We start from the raw sequence: 19470 nt of genomic DNA on the forward strand, positions 1-19470 counted from the left end.
TTTTAACACCCATTTAAAAAAAAAAAAAGAAAGAGTGGACCAGGGAAACGGTTAAACCGGCTTCATTTCAGGGGCGTGCAGGGGGCTCAGCTCCAGCGAAACCGCGACGGTGATGCCCCCCCCGCCCCGCCACTCCGCGGCCTCCCCCGCCGCCGGGCCGCGGGCGCGCAGGCCCGCGCTGACCTTTCGCGGGCGCGCTGCCCCCGCCCGGCAGCTGCCGCCGTCGCTCCGGCGCCCGCCGCGGAGCGCCCAAGGTCAGGGCAGCCCGCTGCCGGCGCAGGTAGGCGCGGAGCTCCCTCCACGCAACGTACGCGGGGGCGGAGGGGCGCGGGCGGGCGGGGAGAGAGCGGCGGCAGCGTGACGCGGAGGGCCGGCTCCCCGCGGAGGGCCGCGCTCCCGGCGGGCCGGGCCGGCGCCCGGCGCCCTTATTTAAAGTGTGGCCGGGGGGCGGCGGAGCGCTGCGCGGTGCTGCTCGCTGGATGAACGCGCCCTCCCCGAAAAAAGACAAGGGAGGGGGGGGAAAGGGAGGAGGAGGAAGAGGAGGAGGAGGAGGAGGAGGGATCCTGGCAAGTTCAGTTTGGTACCAAGTGGCTGCGGGGCTCGGATAGGAGATGGATAAGGATGAGATCCACCTGCGCAGGCTGCCGGCCGCCGCGCCTTGGGGACCGCGTAAGTCTTCCGTGGCGGGGGAGGTGCGGGGATGGGGTGCCCCGGGGGTGCGCTCCTTCCCGGCCGGGAAACGGGCTCGGCGGGCGGGCGGCTGCTGGCGTCGGCCCCCGCTCCGAGCGCCCCGGTAAGGGGGTTATTATTAGCTTTTCATTGACTATTTTTAAAAATCCAGGAATGATCTTTGCAAAGTACCAGTGAAATAAAATAGCTGTCTCCTGTCTTCCCCCCGCCCCCCAAAACATAAAACAGTGTAAAGTCCTTTTTACCTACGTTAATATAGTAATTAAAAGCTCGTCTAACCCCGGGAAGCCAATCTAATTATGAAAAATTGCTGGAGTACAAAGTATGTGGGATAAATCCTTGAGTTGATGATTGCTGTTAATTCACACTGTGCCGCGGAAGATGAGGGGGGAAAAAAAAAAAAAAAGGTCTGACAAAATGAAATGGGTCTGGCTCAGATTGTCAGTGATGTTTTTACAGAACTGACTAAATCATGTATCTCTGTATCATTAACTAATGTGTGCAGCAAAATAAATTATATATATTGGAAGGGGAAAATACATTCCTTGGCTGAGAAGTTACAGAGTGTTTAGAGCCAAAGAGCAGATCGTTTAAATGGTAGGGGGTGGGAATTTCCTTGGCTTCCCTCTAGAAATAAATCACCGCTCAGTGTCTGTGTGCATGCATGTGCACCCACATATGCATTTATATAAAATCTTCACGCACACACACTCTGTATATAAAACCTTCACACGCACGCATTGGAACACAAATTTTACAAGCACTATTTACTGAACGCATTTTTCTACCAGTTTAGAGACAATAAAACTAGAACTGAGATGCTAACCAGGAACATACTGGAACACGCTTGATTATCCAGCTGAATTGTATACAAATGAAGTAAATTTAGCATGGCACCATTTATAAATTCCATGCTTTACAATCAAAATTCCAAATCTAACTGTTTGCAGCTAAGAATAGCATGGGGAGCCCTTTTCTTTACTCCCTCTTTTTGCATTCCCACGAAAACCGTTATCCTAGAGTCTACTCATTAAATGGCCAAATATTTCACTGGAGTTCAGCCCATTTCTAAAAGAAATGCTGTACGCTCATCAAACCGTAGGCTAGCGAGAGCGCTCAGAATGAAAAGAAAACTGTTTCTTTAACGTTTGACACAAACCAGCTGGGTTTTATATCTAAATACCAGGGGACGGGGTTCCTGTATGCCACTGATTGTCCCACGTTAACTTCTTTATTAAAATAAGGAGGAGCTCAAACTTTTCAAAACTGAAATGGAAAGCAAGTAAAGCATGGGAAGCTGAAGTGTTACCGCAGTACATTAACAGAGATATCGGTAAGAGAACTAAATGAGCAAATAGGCATTACTCATGGGGCAGGTGGCAATTTATCATGAGGTAATCACAGTGATAGGGTGAGAGTCCTGAGAAATTGTTTGAGTGGCTCTTTATCTTTGAGAAACTTTACATAATATTTTACAGTGACATTCTCAATTTACTGAATCACCCATTAGCAGCATGAACGTTGTGTACCAGCTTCATTAATGAGTTCAAGGGGCAGTTTTGTTCTTGGAAGTGCATGTTTGTATTTCTGTTGATAACCTATCCAAAAGAGCTTGTTTGTAAAAGCTGTTTAAAAGATGAAACTCCTGTCTAATTACATAGCGGATCCGTGTATTGCAGTACAAATCCTATCCAGTCCTCTGGTAACTTTCACATTTATGGCTGGAGAGATATGTGGAGACCCGTCCTTGATGTTTTTACATGTCTTTATACTCAGAAAGCCTCCTGCGGACAGCTAAGGAAACTTGCTTGTTACAAGGAGTTAGGAAAAAGTTGGTGTCAGTGAGAGGATGATAGAAAACAGGAAAATGAAGGGGAGTCTGTACTCCCTGAGCTCTGGGTAAATACTACCAGTCACTTACATCCAAAGTACTATTTTACTTTTCACTAGCAAGGAAAAAAGTGACCTCAGTACATTATTTTTGTCTCTTTTGGAGGCATGAAAGGACAGGTGTCCTCAGCTACATCTGTGCCCTGAGGACCCAGACATCGCAGCTGATGCCTGTCAGCTTATTTTGTGCCAATTCCTTCCTTATGTTCTGGGGTATCGAGTGCATCTAATGAAGATGGGGTGAGGGTGAAAATTGGGGTGGGCTCTGAGGAAAGGTACTGGCACGCTGGCTTCTGAAAGGAGCGCAGTGATACTCTGTCACTTCTGAGAAAGGCTTAGAGGCACTGGGACAAGTGCTCAGGGCCAAGCACAGGATTAGGAGTCAAGTCTTTACCCCCTAGATTACAGCAATCAGAATTTCCCTGAGCAAACATATGACTCCTTTGAAAACCATGACGGTTTTTTGTCACTGACTTAAATGTTGTCAGACTATCACCCCAGAAAATGAAATGTTTTCCCCCCCCTTTTTTTTTTTTTTCCTCTGGAAGACACTGTTCAATCCGGAGCTGGGACTTTCAGCACGGCTCCCTAGGTTTCTCATGTGTATTACCCTGCTTCCTATGGTAGCACTGCAGCTATTTCCATTAACAGTGAAAATGATGAAGCATATTAAGCTAATAATTAATCAGAGATGACAAGGGACTAATAACTGTATTGATTTAATTAGGACTTCTTTTCCAGCTCTGTAACTTGCAGTCATGCACGTCATTAACTTAATATTTTAATTTGTAGTAATAACTTATTAATTTCTGTGGATGAGCACATACGCAGCTGAAGCTGCCGCTCTGACTTTGTGCGGGACTGCAGGCTTGTGCCTCGATGCGCCTTGTCGTGTACATGACTGACAGCAAGCAGGGCAGTTTGTCAGGCAGTGAGGGCTCTTGCAGAGCATTGGGGTGGTGGGAAGTGGGGCACTGCAGAGTCAGATGTGGATGTGCTGGTAAGGTACGTGTAGCTCTATGGCTACATGCCGCAGTTGTGTGGGTATGACGTGAAATATGGGGTAAAAGTAGCATGCCAAAACAGAAGGCAGGAGAGTAATCCTGGGAAGTAGCAGTATTTATTGGCATCAGGAAGGGAAAAATGTCCCTTTTGACTTTAATTACACCCTTTGGATTCTGGCAATTTTGAGAAAAGGAAATGCTTGGGAACGTGTTGTGGTTGGAAAATAAGGCTCAATTTAAATTAGGATCACTTTGGGGAAAAGGAAGAAAGGAAGGGGCTGCAACAGGCATGACAGACTTCAGGACTTTACTGTGTGAAAGGCTGACAAATGCGAAGTTTGCTCATCTGCCCCTGTTTTACTGGGGATACTTAGCACCCGCTGGGGCATGCTTGGCATCTTACGCAGCTGGGTCCTCGGCAAGCCGCCCTCTGATACACTCCTGACCAGAGACTTCTCCAGGAGGCAAAGGAGGGAGAAGCTGTTCTCACTGAAAGCATAGCACTAAATATATGGCTGTATTGCACTGTACAGCAGGGTTTGTGACTTCTCGGGAAAGAGATCCTGTTAGCCTCTGCACAGAGCTCAGTATCCTGCTCTGTATTGTCATGATACTTGTAAATCTTTGCGCTGTACCACTGAAAGGCTGAAACCTCTGCTGTATCCTCGTTTGCTGCAGAGGGTGGTCAGCACAGGGACAAGATCTGAGCAAGCCAAAAGCACTGAGCAGGCTTCAGAGGAGGGAATGTCCAAAGTCCTTGGCATTGTCCTTTGGCAAGATGATGCGGAGTATGAGGTGCTTAAGCTATCAAACATTCATTTCATACAGAGTTGTTGGGTCACTGTATAGGTAAACCATTAGACTGATGAGCTCCACGAACAGAAGCCACCACTTCTTTTATTTCTTGAAAGTGTTTTCAGGGATTCTGAAAAAGTACTTCTGAGCACATCATAATATTTTAGTATACAAGCCAAGTTAGTGATAGTGGCATGAAATAGTTATGCTTACTTTCAGAGACTACAAAAGCAGTTTATCTTGGGGCAGTGGGTGCTGGTATGGGAATACTCACCTTCCAGACCTCACCCATGTTTGCTGCCAAACTTGAGATTATGGCAGGACTCACAGTTCTGTCATAGGTACAAACTCCAAGAGGGGTTTTACAAATTACAAATTTTCAGGAGTTGGCAGCCTATGTGTCTTGCTGGGACCCTATCATGGTGTTATTTTCAGTGGTGCTAAGTCATCTTGTGCCAGGTGTTCGATCTAAGTAATGTAACAGAGTAATGTGAGTAACAGTGCACAACTTTTTTCCGGTACTTTGAAGAGCAGAAAGATAGTGGTGTCTCCATTGTTGCTGCAAGGTAATTTATGGTAAATATAGGCCTTTTAGAAACAACCGCAATGGCTGCCTTGCTTGGGAGGCTCTGAACGCACAGGAAGCAAAGCTCCTCGTGCTGGGCTGCATTAGTCACCACCACTGCTTCACAGGCTAGCCCACATGCCCTCAAGGGAAATAGATTTTTATTTATTTGGTTTAGCCTTTGATTTGTATCCCTCATCCCTCTATTTCTGAAAGTAGTACTACATCCTGGTGGGAGGGCCAGCCCTTCTCCCTGCCCCCTAACCTCCCTGTATCCTTTTGCCTTTATCTGCAGACAGCTGACCCATGTCCCTGAGTACATCCTCGCTTCTCGTTTGTTCTGTTTCTTTGTGCTGCACCGCGTGTTCTGCCATTTCAGCTTCTTTTGCTGTTTCCAGTATCCAGAGCAGCGTTGCGTCTCCTCTGCGGCTGGCCCACATGACAGTGTTTTCTCTCTTCTTTGGACTCCCACAGTTCACATCTTTGAACCTTCTGCTGGCAGTCTGTCCTTCAAGCCATTACGGCAACTATTTCCAGATTTGAACTGATGAAAAGATAGTAGTAATGCTAGAGCCAGTGCCATTCCTCTTTAGTATCTTTGCCTGCTTACCTTATCTGCATATCTGATTTATTCTTGGCAACTCTGTATCTGTGCTAGGACCTGGATGTACTTTCTTATTCCTATGAGTGGTGTATTAATAATATATATAATCACTGAAATGTCCTTTCAGATTGCAGCTCTGAAAAAATAGAACCTTTTTTTTTTTAAACTGACACAAACACCTATGACTTTTTGCACGTGACTGTAAGTGATCCGAGTGAGTTTTAAAATCTGAAATCTGTTATGAAAAGTTTAAGTGGTTTGCAGGCATTAACTGCTCTTTTTACATCTTATAAATTATTTAACTTATATCATGACATTAGTGATTACAAGTTATGTATTCTTGGCTCCCAGTCCTGCTGTCTTACCTCTCCCTCTATTTGTATCCTGCATAGGGAGAAACTTGATGAGTATGTACTAGAATGAGAAAAAACTTTGTTTTCTAAACACATTGCAAATATTTGTTGCCTCTTGTACATCTTCATTGACGTCAGCTGATGTCCTGCTTGCAGAACAAACTTGGAATATGCAATAGGGATCTCTGTTGATAAGTAAGGTTCACTAACAAAAATTTTGTCCAGGAAGAGAGAAACACATTTCACAGCACTCGCTGAGTAAAAGAGGGAAAAGGTTGGCTACTAAATTACATTTCCAGTGCGGATTTGGGACACGTTTTTAGAGAGCGAATAGGAAAAGTGAGCAGGTACTGGCTTCAGCCACATCATAGGGGTAGAAGTAATAAACTCAGAGTCCTCTAAATGCATTTTAAAATGCTTGTTTTTAACATGGTATTGTGGGAGTTTTATAATTGTTCTAAAGAAGAGGAACAAGAGCCAAGGTGGAAGTTTCAGGGCTAAGCGTCTCTCAAAGTCTTAGTTTTTTACTGCTCTGAAGTAAGCAAAGTGGCAGAAACACGTCCAGCGCAGCATTAACAGTCAAAGAAAAACTTATTCTGCATTTCTGTCTGATCATTTGTGCTATAGCATCTTGACTGATGATGTACCGCAAGATATGTCAATGAACGTGCTTTGCGATTCTTCCTGGATTTTGGCAGGCAAAGATTCAAAATATGGTATGATTTTATGCCTGTGGTATGATTGCCCAGAAGAAATCTACTGCAGACTGCAAAAGATGGAAGCTTTTATGCAAATACCATTAAATTCATCACAATGTGTTGCGGCGCTATTGTCCTGAAAAGGTTTTTCTACTGATGGATGCTATTTTGGCAGCCCAGCAAGTGGAGGAGAAAGAAGGGTTGTGTGGACGTACTGCATTTGCTGCTATTTTTTGGGGAGTTGAGCATCCAGCTCCATATTAAATCACCTATTTGTTTTTTGTTAGCACTGACATAGTCTATTTATGTGGAGAAGCTGATCTAGACCTTGAGACCTTTTCTCTTGTGTTTAACCTGGTATGGACACTGTTGATGGAAGGTGTGTGTATGACAGTTTGCGATGTACCGGCTGGTGCCACGAGGTATCTGAAGAGAGGTACCAGCTGTAGGACAACTGAAAGGATACGACTGAGCAGACCATGTCAAAGCAGCTGTAGCATGTGTGGTGAAAGCACCCTTTCCCGAGGCTTGCTAGTGGAAACTACTACATTATTGTCTGTATCCTGTGTTCCTGGCACAGAGTCTGAGACTGGTCTAAAGAAGGAAAATGGTTCTCTGTGTGTAGTCTGAATGTTGGTATGTGGTCAGCAAACCTCATCCAGATGCTTGTATCTTGCTGCATACTTTTGGATGTTCTTTTTCTGATGAATGGCAAGAACAGGTTTCTAAAAATAAATTAATGGTTTTCCCTTTTTACTTCCTGTGACTTAATATACTTTATTTATCTATATAGCTACTAGTCATCGTCATTCTTCAGCTCACAAGAGTATAAACAGAAATGAGCCTGAGTCACAAAGTAAGGATGTGGAGCCAGGCTTTTTCCAGGATTTTAGCCAGGTGTAAGGACTTGCAGCCCGGGGCTCGTGGAGGGAAGGACTGGCTCTGGGGTTGTGCCTCAGGGGTCTGTCACGCAAAATAAGCAGCACAGAGGTGAAAGACCCTCCTGTCTCTTTCTGCATCTTCTTCCAAGGTGGTAAAACCTTGCAGCTCTGTGCAAAGAGTTTAAAAATAAATAAAAATAGAGTGGATTTTTAAGGTTAGTTTATCACTAAAATAATAAAACCCGAGTGAGGTTCCAGTTAATTATGCCTCTTGCACTACCCCTAAGGTTGATCAGACCAACATCCAAAGCAACAGTTACCTTCATTTAATCAGCTCAAACAACATACTTTAATAAATATAGTCTCCTGGGCATATAGTCAATTTGTCATGCTGCTGATAGTGTGCCCCAAACCAATCATAAACTTGAATCAAACATCTGAAAATAAATCAATGTTATTGGGATTTTTAGGAAATGGTCTCCTTTCTGTGGTGATTGCCTACTAAAACTTAAGGCTGCTCTATACAACGGTAGCAGAACATGCTATAAGTTTGTTTAGTCATTAGAAATGTGAAGTAATCTGACCTAAAACATGCTGAGCATCATTTTCCTTCCCAGAACATATCTTGGGAGTACCCCTCTTTCTTGCTAAGCAGCACATCTGTATGTTATAATGTATGTTAATGTTAAATAGGAAAGACACCTTGTAAGGTATACTGGACAATATGGATCTGTGCTGTCTGGAGCTCTGTGTGCACACATACCTGTGTCTTGAGGTGTGGCTAACAGGACTGTGTCCCATGGGAGAAGCTGACTTGCTAACAAACAGAATAATGAAGAGTGAGTGTCAACATATTCCAGGTTTTTTATCAGCATGACTGATTGTATATAGGGTGTGAATTGAGTAATCGCTAACGTTCAAGGTTTCCAGGGATATAGGTATCAGCACTGTAGTAGTAGGGTTGTGTTTGCATGCTCTGTCAGTTTGTCTGTGAAGAGTCTTCTAGGGTTTAGTGTTGACACTGACAGGGACATGGATTTGAAATGTTACTTCATCTTTACAATTGCTGTCAATAATCCATTTGACAGAGAGCTGAGGCCAGCTGAAAGGCAAAAGAGAACAGCCTAAGGTACGTTGTAAGGACGTACTTCTGCTAACAGAGACAACTATTTCTATGCTACGGATTTGTATTTCAAATTCAGTCACCTTGTAGAAATATTTTACTCCATGTACCCTGAGATATAAGATAACATTTGGGCTCTCAGAACAGGAACAGATCCTGTTTCGGAACAATTGTACTCGAGGACATGCAGGAGATCCTCCTTTCACTCACATGGTAGGAAGCCAGGTTGAGAGGCAAAGCCTGAACACAGAAGTCATGCTCTAGCCCTTTTTTATGTGCTTTAGAAGTGCAAAGTATTTCTTTACTCACAGATCTTAAAGGACTTCATAATCTTTAGTGAACAGTTAGGAGAGCCCTTCAACTCCTTTTACATTGCATTCATTTTCTGTTGCAGAACTTTTGTTATGGCAAGAATGAATATGTTGAATGTATGGGTTTGACAGGTAACTGAAAACAAGAATTGTCATTTTAGTTCACTTGAAGTGGATTCAGCTGAGAGAAGATAATACTTGTCCAGGATGTGACCATGTGCATTGTGTAGGTGAGAGTGGAAGAAGGAGAGCAGCGTATATCTGCCCCAAATTAAAGAGGGTAAAAGTGTTCTAGGTGCTCCTTAGTTCAGAATTGGAGTTTAGACTGTTGGGCTGTGATTATTCACTCTGCTCTTTACTTTGCAGGGAACTGCTGAGTGTCATCACACTGGAAAATCTGGCCTAAATGAAATAGCTTATTTTTTAAAATTGCAGCTGATCAATTTAATTTGAGAATGAATCTGGTCTCAAACACGCTAAGAATAATGACAAGTCATCGACTGCAAGAGAAAGTGTGCTTGCCGTACTTACACTGCTGTAACGACTTGTCGTTTGTGTGTTGTGATGAAGTATTTTTAATTAATCTTAACATTTAGGTCCATCTGACAATATAACTGAGTATTTGGATAATAAAAACCAAAGACCACATTCTAATGGAAGAGCAGAAACAGATTTTGATTTAGATTTTAAACAGGTACATACCAGAGGCATAGAAACCAAATCTAAGCCTTTTTAAGTTAATAGTTTCTAAATGGCAGATGAATTAATTTAATTTTTAAACTTTGTATCATCTTGCTAACAAGCTTTCAGTTAGAGCCAGATTCTGGTTTCCAAAACAAGATCTTTGTTGTCTTGATAATATAAATTAATGAAAGCTTTCCCTTTTCTCTTTCTCTTCGGTATATTTTCTCAAAATAGCTCATTGGGGCATTTTGCTATGCCCTCTGGCCCTTGTCCAGTAAAGCACTTAAGCATACAAATAGCCCTGGTTTTGGTGGGAAGTGGGCAACTGAGCACGAGACCCTCCTGTGTGTCCTGACAGCTTCCATGCCTCTGTGTTTTCAAGGCAAGTCTTCAGCACGCTTCCAACCCTGCGCAGCACTTTCTCCACCAAACACGAACAGTAGTTCACAACACAGTCTCGAGCCTTCATTCATGCATCTGTGTAAGGGATTTTGAGAACTCTTTAGTTGTAGTGGAGGATCTTTGCATTTCAGGTAGCTTCTCGGGAACTCTGCTCTGGAACTCAGCAGAGATTTTGCCATCCGTCTTACTTTTGGAAGCAAAGTACATGTCTAATGGTAGTTGAGGAGCTCAGCATCTCACCAGCCGTGGCACTAAATCTTTAAAGTAAAATCCAGTCAAAGCAGTTCCTGGGAGCCTGTGATTGACTTCAGTCTGGCAATTACTTTGTATTGACTCACTCAAGCACATTGTCCATCAGTAGCAGGAGTTGCCTACAGAGACTTGGTTGCGGGAAGCTTTCATGTTTTGCAGGTGGCAAGTACAATTAGGAACACTAGCAAACATATATCAACCTCAAAGTGAACAACCTAATGTTAAAAAAAAAAAAGGCATTTAAATCTCATGCACTGCATGAAGGCTGTACATGTGCCGTCATTTAATGATGTAAGTAGGAATATAAAGATTTCTCATAACCAGATTATTACAGGGGAATATGTGTCCCTCCTCTGGAGTTTGATATTGCTGTCAGACCAAAACAGGGAGCTAATTTCAGCTTTTACACTTTCCCAAGTTTGATACCATTGCTCTTTCTGTTTCTTTGCACCACATCATTGTTGCAGCTGCTCTCTTTTTTTACTCTTTTTTAAAAATTTGGTTTTAAGATTCAAAAGGTGGAGAAAAGGGGATATTGCAGAAACAGAGACTGAACTACGTAGGGAAAGTGTTTCAGCTATCCACAGGCAGGAAATCTGAGCTCCTCTGAAACCTGAATGAGTTCTGGAGCAGTCTCGTTAGTTTTATATATTTATTTCCCTGTTTGGCTGTTCTGCCTGCTTTTCCCACGTTATCATCAAAGTGGCCCCAGAAGGGACAGTGAAACAGAAACTATCTGTGAGTAGAGGAACAAAACCAGAGCTTTTGTTAAGCTACAGATGCCTTGGTTTTAGCAAAACCAAACAACTTTAATTGCCATATTTGCAAATGTTGCTGCTTTCTTCTAAATGTGTTTTCATATTGGGGGGGAAATGCAAGAAGAGATGTCAGTGACAGCCCCATCTTGTTGCAATTTGGGTTGAGCCAGTCCACTGGTGGTGGTTTCTCCCTCTTCCTACTCTCTGCCTTGGCCTGAATGCAGATAGGTTTGCGGCAGTGAAGCTAAAGGGAAAAAATAGTTTCTTCCCCTGGTTCACATGAACTGCTTTGAACTGGAACAGATGTGGATGTACAGAACTATCTGCTTACAGCAACTGTTCCATTTATAACCATGGGTTTTCTATTCAGGTCTCTTTATCATTTTAACTTATTTTCTGTTTCCACATCCTTTTCCACAATAAAATATTCTTAACTAAATGGGTTTTCAGCTCGCATCCAAAACCTTTGCAAGTACTATTCCTTGCATGAATTTACAATGCCAGCATTATTGTTCAGTGACTTTTTGCTAATAAAGATGGCCAGTGGAGGCAAGGTCGAGTTTGGGTTTGCAGTATTTGTAAGATGGGGTTCAGAATATCAGTTTATTACCAAATTAGGGCAGAATCCGGAGTCTGATGTAATGGTGATAAAACTTCACAAAAGGTGTTTGTAATACCTAACTTCAAATGGCGTTTCTATTAATTTTCTGCTTTGTTGAACTGTGTTCAGCTTTGGTGTACAAAATAAGTTTGTGTGCAACCCAGGCCAAAATTGTTCCAGTGAGTACAGATAAGAGATTGAAATTCAACCACAAAAATTCAGACAATGGTGTTGGTTTTGCTTTGTGTCTTTCATTAACTTCTACTTAGGAGTAAGTTCATTTACTGTTTGATTTAATTAAGTGCTCAATAATTAATTCCGAAAATGCTCTGCTAAGTAAGAAGGTGAGCCCTGCAGTTCCCATTGACCGAGACACAGGGTTGTCTCCTGAGATGAAGAAAAAATGCATGTAGTCACAGATGAAGTCAGTAGTGGTGTTTGGTTAAAGCTAATCAGTTATGCCTCCCCAGTTCTGCACTCACTTGAGTGGACCATGTGGCCTTTATTACAAAATTAGGAATTCATTTTTTTAGAGTTACTTCAGTTTCTCTGTTCCCTAATTTTCTATGGAAACAGTCAGTTGTTTGTATATTGGAGGCCATACGTGTCAAGTTCTTTGTTTTAGTTCATTGCTTTCAGCCTTGACACAGAAAACAAAAATTTCATCAAAGTTGTGGAGACAGATAGGATTTTAATCTAAACCATATTAAAAGCTGAAACCCTCTGTGACCATGGGGTTCAGCCATGAACTACCTCCTGCACCACCTTCGGGAAGGCCAGAGGTTTTTCTTCATAATCTGAAGGCCCTTTTCTCTTCTGGTTGACTCAATACCAACTCTAAAACTGGATGATACACTCCTGTGAAGCAATGTTGGGATATTCTGAGGAACACTCTAGGAAGGCAGGGTGTCCCAGTACTCCAGGCTATGGATTTGTCACAGCACTGGGTAGGAAATGCTTTGCTGTTGTCAAGTTACCTTCACATCACTCAAGTTGAATTAAGTTAAATGAAAATAAAAGTAGATATTCGCAGTGTGGAAAAGAGAGTTTCAAATTTTCCCCAACAACAAATAGATGAAGAAACTAAAGGAAATTTTGTGCTTAATCTGCTCTTACCAAGGTTAAATGGGTAAGATCTCTCTCTGCATCTGTCAAGCTGATAAGGTGTAGACAGGTTTCTGACATGCAACTGCACTCACTTCGACTCCTGTGTAATTGCACCCCCGGGGTGCACCTTTCAGCGTGAAGCGTTTCTCTTGCTCTTTACTCCTTCCCGTTATCCATATGCTTTCTGTTTCAATAGCTGTAGTTCACTTTATTTGCTTGGTTTAATTTTCATTTAAACTTTCTTCTAAGAAAAAAGTACAGATATTTAACTGCAAATTTTATTTTAATCTCTTTGAATGTTTTTGGTTATACTGTATGTTGCCACCGCATAGAAAACCCTTTCCACATTACCCCCACAGCAGAACTTTTCACATGAACTCTTCTAGTGTCCTTGCACTACCCTTCTGCAGCTTTAATGAGAATTAAAACTTCATGAGAATGTACCCAGTCCACAACCACATCAAAGCTGTGGTTGAAGCCCAGTTTTCAAACAGCCCCCAAAGTTGGCCAAGTCTGGTGTTTCAGTTTTGATTTGATATGTTATATAGAGGCCTGACTTGCAACATTCGGCAAAGGCTGGAAAGCAGACACCAAGTTCCCAAAAGCTAATTGCTGTCTGGGCTGAGGCAACATCTCGTTTATCCATTCCTGTAACTTGTCCACATGAATTGTTTTATCCTCTCTTTCACCAAAGCACCACGTAATTTGTCTGGTTTTAATATTGACCAGTAGTAATTTCTTAATGTGAAAAATGTGCAGTGGAGGAAAATCCGTTTACAGTTCTTTGATAGATCAGTTCCATTTTTGTTCACATTTGCCAGTTGTATTGACTTTTATTTTTAAGGAAAAATAATTATGTGGAGTCTGGTTTTAGTCAAGGATTTTTCTGTTTTACGTGAGGAACAAATACCTGTTGGATCAGAAGAGTAAAATTAGGTGGGAAAAAAGTGTTCTTTTGCTTTGACAAATAAATCAATTGCTCCCACCATACAAGAATATACAGCAATGTGACACGCGTGGGCACTAAGGATAAGCAGACACATCAACAGAAGGAAATCTTTGACAAGTTTTAGGTATGTCACTTGGACATGGGATGTATCTTAGTAGACAGTCTGTCACTTTTATTCCCTAATAACTTTTGACAAAAGACAGATAATACTGCAGAGTTTATTTTAAGGTAGATTGTTTAATTTTGTGTCCATTCTCTTTCTTTATTCTTTTTCTTTTTTTTCTGGATACTTTCCCTTTTTCATACCAAAAAAAATAGTGCCCCTGCTCTTTGTTAAATTTAGGGATTTGGGGTAAGTAGCTGGTTATATTTGGGAAGGAAGCAGTGGATGCAGAGAGCAGCTGGATGCTGTCGGAGTGTCAGTTCCTTGGCTGTGGGAAACGTGCTCCGCACTCCCGTCCCTCCACCACGCGCTGCACCCCTGGAGCTGAGAGGGATCTCTGGGACCTCGGGGGCTACTGGGTCTCTGTCTGCAGGAAAGAGATGATATTCCCGAGCTGTCCCCAAGGTTCATGTGGAAGAATATAGCTTTTTTCCTTTTTTTCTTTTCTTTTTCTTTCTGGATGCATGTTGTTCTTTGGTCAGGTGAGTACTCCTGCACAGAGCGGTACTGGTGGAGGTCAGTCGCAGCACTCAGGTCCCTGCAAGCCCAAAGACTTCCCTGGCACAACTGAGCAGACTCCCAAACCATATGGTTGTTCCACAATGGATCGGATGTCTGAAAACATAGATTATCTGAACAAGTACTTTTGACCAAAAGGAGATTTAAACATCGGGGTCTCCGAAAAAGAAACAGTTTTATGTTAACCAGTGCCTGAGCATGCTTGCTGCGGGCAGCTGGTGCTTTGCTGTCTGTCTGCATCCAGCTACGCTCTCATAGCACCGAATACATTCAGAGGCTGAGCACCCCAAGAGATGCTGAGTGCCCTCGTCTCCCACCGCTTCCCACGGTCAGAGGGCACCAGGGAGGAGTGGTGAGTCAGAGGCAGAGCTAGGCAGCTGTGCGGCAGCAGCAGCTCGCTGCCTTCTGGGGCTGGCTCATTTGGGACGGGGAATTCAGGACCAGAAGAAATGTAAGAGTCCTCTTGGGACCGACGTGGGAGCATAAGGGCTGCCCAGAGAAGCTGCACCTGGGAGGGAGGGGATTTTTTTTTTAAAGCTCTTGAAAGTGGGTAAATCTGGGTGATGCTCTGTCTCTTCTAGCTTCCCATCTTACTCAAGACTGATTTGTTATACATCTGTGGCGTGGTTGATAGATGAGGCATTGGAATATTTACTCACCAAATTTGGAGGGCACAGAAATTCACTGTGGGAAACCAGCATGTTCCTGTAGGCTGGAGCTCCCCCAAGCCACAGTCTGCCTCCAGAGCCTCCTCCAAGAAGGGGGCAAAAAGTCTTAGCCCAAACAAAGAGAGGATAATTTGCCCCTGAAGAATCTTCTTTCAGGTTCAAAACGTCTGAGTTCCAGGTTGGTTGGTAAAGTGTTTGAGAGGCTGTTTTTCTATAACACATGTCAAAGCCCTTCTTGAATCCAAAAAGCTCTTTGCATTGGTTGGTGTCTTATAGTGAGAATTCACCAAACTTTGTGTGAACAAGTGTTTCACTTTGCATTTTCTGTATTTTAGTGACATTTTACAGCAGCTGGGGTGTGCAGCGTAGGATCAAGGGACTGTCTGTTAATAAAGAGGAAAAGATCTATCTTTCCTCCCTGAATTTGTACAGTAAAATTATGAACTAGTACCATGAGGTTTATAACTGTAGCATTTCTGAGCCCTCACATCAATGAAGTGTTTTGCTTTCCATTGCCTGTGGTTTTGGAAGCAGGGACCTTACACTGATACCAGCTTTAGCTCATCAGGAGATTTTGCTCCATTCTCACCAGTCTCTTGCTTAAACACTCAATCCATCATTTATGAGGCTGCCACATGCAGTCTTCACCTTTCCTTGGACTTGGTAGCGTTATTTCTTTCCACCCTAACGTATGCAGTAGTCTTATAGCTTAAAATGACGATCCTGTCATTCCTTACTCAGTGCATGTAAAATTTAAACGCAATCAAAAAGTCCAGATAAAAGTAAACTGATGGGTGTGTACATGGATGTCTAAAACCTGCTGCTATGCTAAACCTTTCTGAGAGCACTAAAGAGAAGCTTATCTTTTAAACTCTCTTTATAGGCTTTATGAAGGAATAACTTGCAGCTTTTACTTTTCTGGGGGGGCAACCATCAAGTAAAAATCTGTCTGGAGTAAGTGAAACTGATAGTCACCAAAGTATGTGTTACAGTTTGGAAACGTCTGAGAGGCTGTCACTGAGGAGAGGCCAAAAAGGGAGCCTGAAAGAAAAATCAGAAAGGAGGTGGAATGTTACTAAAGCTATAATTATAAACATAGGAGGCACTCAGATATTGTTTCTTTTCTTTAAGACTGCCATGTGAGCAGGACGTGCTGCTTGGGAGTTTGCAGCATGGGATCCAGGAACCCTTTTTCAGGATAGAAGAGAAGATGTGCTTTGTCTCACCAGGTTTATGCGTTCAAATAATGAATTTGGACCATAAGAGTTATGAACCATAGGATTTCTAATATTAGTGTTTTCCACTGGCTGTAACTCAGCTCCAATAGGCAGGTAATTGATTGAAAGAAGTACAGGCTGCCCCTTCACTGGAAAATGTTTGACTCCCGACTGGTTCTGAAATGTGAAATCCCTGGTCTGCTCCCAGCGTCACGTAGCGTGGACATGGTCCATCATCCAGCATGCAGATGCAGATGTTTTGGAAAGGGCTTTAGAAAAGTATTTCCACCTCTGTTTTCCTTGGTACCAGCTGCTGTTGCACCCTGAAAATAAAATGAGAGCTGATTCCTTTGCCTGCTAAGGAAAGGGCATGTGAAACCAATGTTTGTAGTCGTATGCATTCAGATTTCATATGCATCTTGATTGGGTGGCTTTAGAAACATTGTGTTGGAAGAAGGGCACTGAAGCTTCACTGAGGTCAAGGGAGAGACTCTAGTGGTAAATAAGTTGTGTAGGTGCTGGGAAGGACCCACCTTGCCATGGTCTGTGTCCTGTCACCTGGGGCGAGAGGGTGCCCATCTCGGTGGCTGTGCTGATGGCTCAGTGTGCAGGCAGGAGCAGCAGCAGGCTTGCAACACTTATTCCATGTAATTAAACACTTCAGCAGTGCCAGTGGGCAGCAGCTGTTTTGAAAATAGCATGAGGGAAACATGTTAGGACATTTTGGTGGCAGCAAGCCCATGCATACTTGCAACTGAGAGCACCCTGTCTCCCCTTTGATGCCCCACTCCATGCCCTAGTTTCAAATGTCCTTAAGGTTGGCTGCGTTAATGAGAGCCGCTGGTTAATTTGCTTAACTCTGAAAATCTGTAGTTCACAGAGCACATCTACAACTTGGGGCATATCAGCAGTGCCATTCGAAAGACTGTGTCTGCTCATGTGTTACAGTTGTTCCTGGAGCTGTTATGCACTCGCTTAGTCTCCCTTCAGCAATGTAATTAAAACTGCTTTTGGTGACTGACAAGCGAGACGGGCTCTTCTCCATGCTCTGAAGTGTTTAAATTTAATGGCAAATTTAATAAACAGTCCAATAGCACTGGCACATATTGTTCGTGAAGGGGAATCCTGACAGCACGTGCCATTTTGTAGTTTATATACAGGGTGTTTTAAAAATTGATCTTTATGTTACTTTTTCGTGGAGCTCATGGACACGTTCCAGTTGAGCTCTCTGTGCCCCCAGCTGGGGCCTTCGTAGGAATTTCGAATATAAGAATATAAAATGTAGATGGGAAATGTGGGGGGGAATTATTTTGTGTTGTTAATACGATCTTCAGAATTTTCGTGGTATATTGAAGGCTATATTTTGTGACACGTGAGGCCATCATGATAGTGAAAAGTTCCACTTTTCATTGCTTGGCTGCAGAGAGTGAAAATGAAGTGTATCACATGGACATTATTTGTTGTGTAAATGGAGGGATTGATGGCTGTTGCTGTTGGAAATTTTTTTTTGTCTCCCTGTGGTGGCTTTTTGTGTTCATTCAGCTATGGTCTTAGAAAAACTTAAGATGTCTCTTTAGTTTTGTCTCAGGTGACTTTCTGGTGAAGGGTGTTACAGAAAAATATTTTATTGCTATATGGGAGTGTAAGAAAAAATCATATGTTTAGAGAAGCGTGAATTACTCTAAATTTCTGTCCCTTTGTGTCATCCTTGTCACTCATTCCTCATCCTTGTCACTACTGGAACACTGATGCTTTTGGAAATACCTTTTAAACTTGGTCCTACAAGTTGGTCAGTAATGAACCAACTATCTAGCCTGAGATCTTTGCTTAGCATCAGCAAGATGAATGGCCTGCTTAAATATGCACAGGTTTGTGTTCTCCTCGATCAGGATTGATGTGCTTTGCCCTTAGTGTTGTACTTACTTATTTTCAGTTTCTTTGTAAAGAAGGCCTTGTAGTCAAGTGGTCAGAGCTGGAGCTAGCAGTCTGACCCAGGTTATACCCATGACTCAAGTTGCACTAAGTTGACGTGCATCTTGGCCAATCCAGGCTGCAAACTGAATTATTAAGAATGACTTCAGTAAAATTTGCCTTTGGATTTAGCTTATGTTAAGGAGAAGTGGTTTTAAAGCTGTTTGAACAGGGGAGTTTTGACTGGAGAGGGCTTATGTTTTGGGTTTTTTTTAATCCATGTTTGTGTTCTGCTCCACCATGTATTTATTTTAAAATCTAGTTGTGCATCAACACATTCTCAATCTGAAATGTAGATCTTGGACTGAGATGTTTTAAATGTTTGAACTGAATCCAGTTTTAAAGTACCACAGTTATCTAAGAAGTACATCAAAGTTTCCTTCAGTGTTCATTTCTCATTATTATCTGTTCTGGAGCACTGATTGTTTTTCACTATAATTAGTGTATGTGTTACCATGAGTTCTCTTTCTGATCTTGCATCAGATGCGCTCTCATGTTTACAGAGAAGAATCTCCTTCACTATCTATGAACTTAAGTTTTGCTATGTCAGAAACAAACTTTTGCCCTAATTCCACAATTTTAGATACAGGATCTGTGTACTGTCAGGTTCCTTAAAAGTACTGGTTTAATTTTCTTTGAATATGGGCACATAGGTTTGCATTTCTATAAAATTCCTCAAAAAAACACCCAAATGACTTAATGGTAGCTCTATCCCTCTATGCCAGCTTTAGGCTGGCCATGGCAGGACAGTTGATAATAGATCTAAAATAAAGCCTGCTGATGCCAAATTGCCCCACTAAAAATTTCTTGAAACTTGAACCAGTAAAGTGAGTGTATTTAACCTTCACTGTGGAGTTTTGGATCTGGTACTAGCAGCCTTAAATCTTAAATTGTTAAACCAGACTTGTTGTTGCTTATCTTCCTGGAAAAGGATGTGCTCCCATGACTTGGGATGAGAACCAGACAAGTGCAAAATACTCCATCTGAGTAGGAATAATTAGCTGGTTAAATAGCAGTTCCTCAGAAAAGGGTCTAGGAGTCCAGTGAAGCATAAATCCACAATATCTTATGTTGTAGGGAACATGTAGTAATTCTGCCCAGGGCTGGAAGAGCCTGACCTGGAGTACTTTATTCAGTTTCAAGCATCTTTTTGGAAGAAAATTTTGTATCATACAGCTTAACACTGAGAGGAGAGCAACAAAAATGAAAAGAAATCCAAGAAAATATGTTTTTGAAGAAAGTAGTGGAAGACAGGCAGTTGGCCA

The 19470-nt window shown here is 42.5% G+C and overlaps 1 protein-coding gene across 3 annotated transcripts in view; it reads left to right on the forward strand.

Annotated features, from left to right (window-relative positions):
- Positions 1 to 573: 573 nt before the first annotated feature.
- The window catches only part of ANO1 (anoctamin 1), an 82163-nt gene continuing 63266 nt past the window's right edge, over positions 574 to 19470 (forward strand). For all 3 annotated transcript variants that reach the window (XM_074884879.1, XM_074884880.1, XM_074884881.1), the window contains exon 1: positions 574 to 669. In XM_074884879.1, the coding sequence (XP_074740980.1) occupies positions 612 to 669 (58 nt within the window). In that variant the 5' untranslated portion in view covers positions 574 to 611. The remainder of the gene's footprint in view (positions 670 to 19470) is intronic.

This window comes from Strix uralensis, chromosome 15, assembly GCF_047716275.1.
Source record: "Strix uralensis isolate ZFMK-TIS-50842 chromosome 15, bStrUra1, whole genome shotgun sequence".
NCBI lineage: Eukaryota > Metazoa > Chordata > Aves > Strigiformes > Strigidae > Strix > Strix uralensis.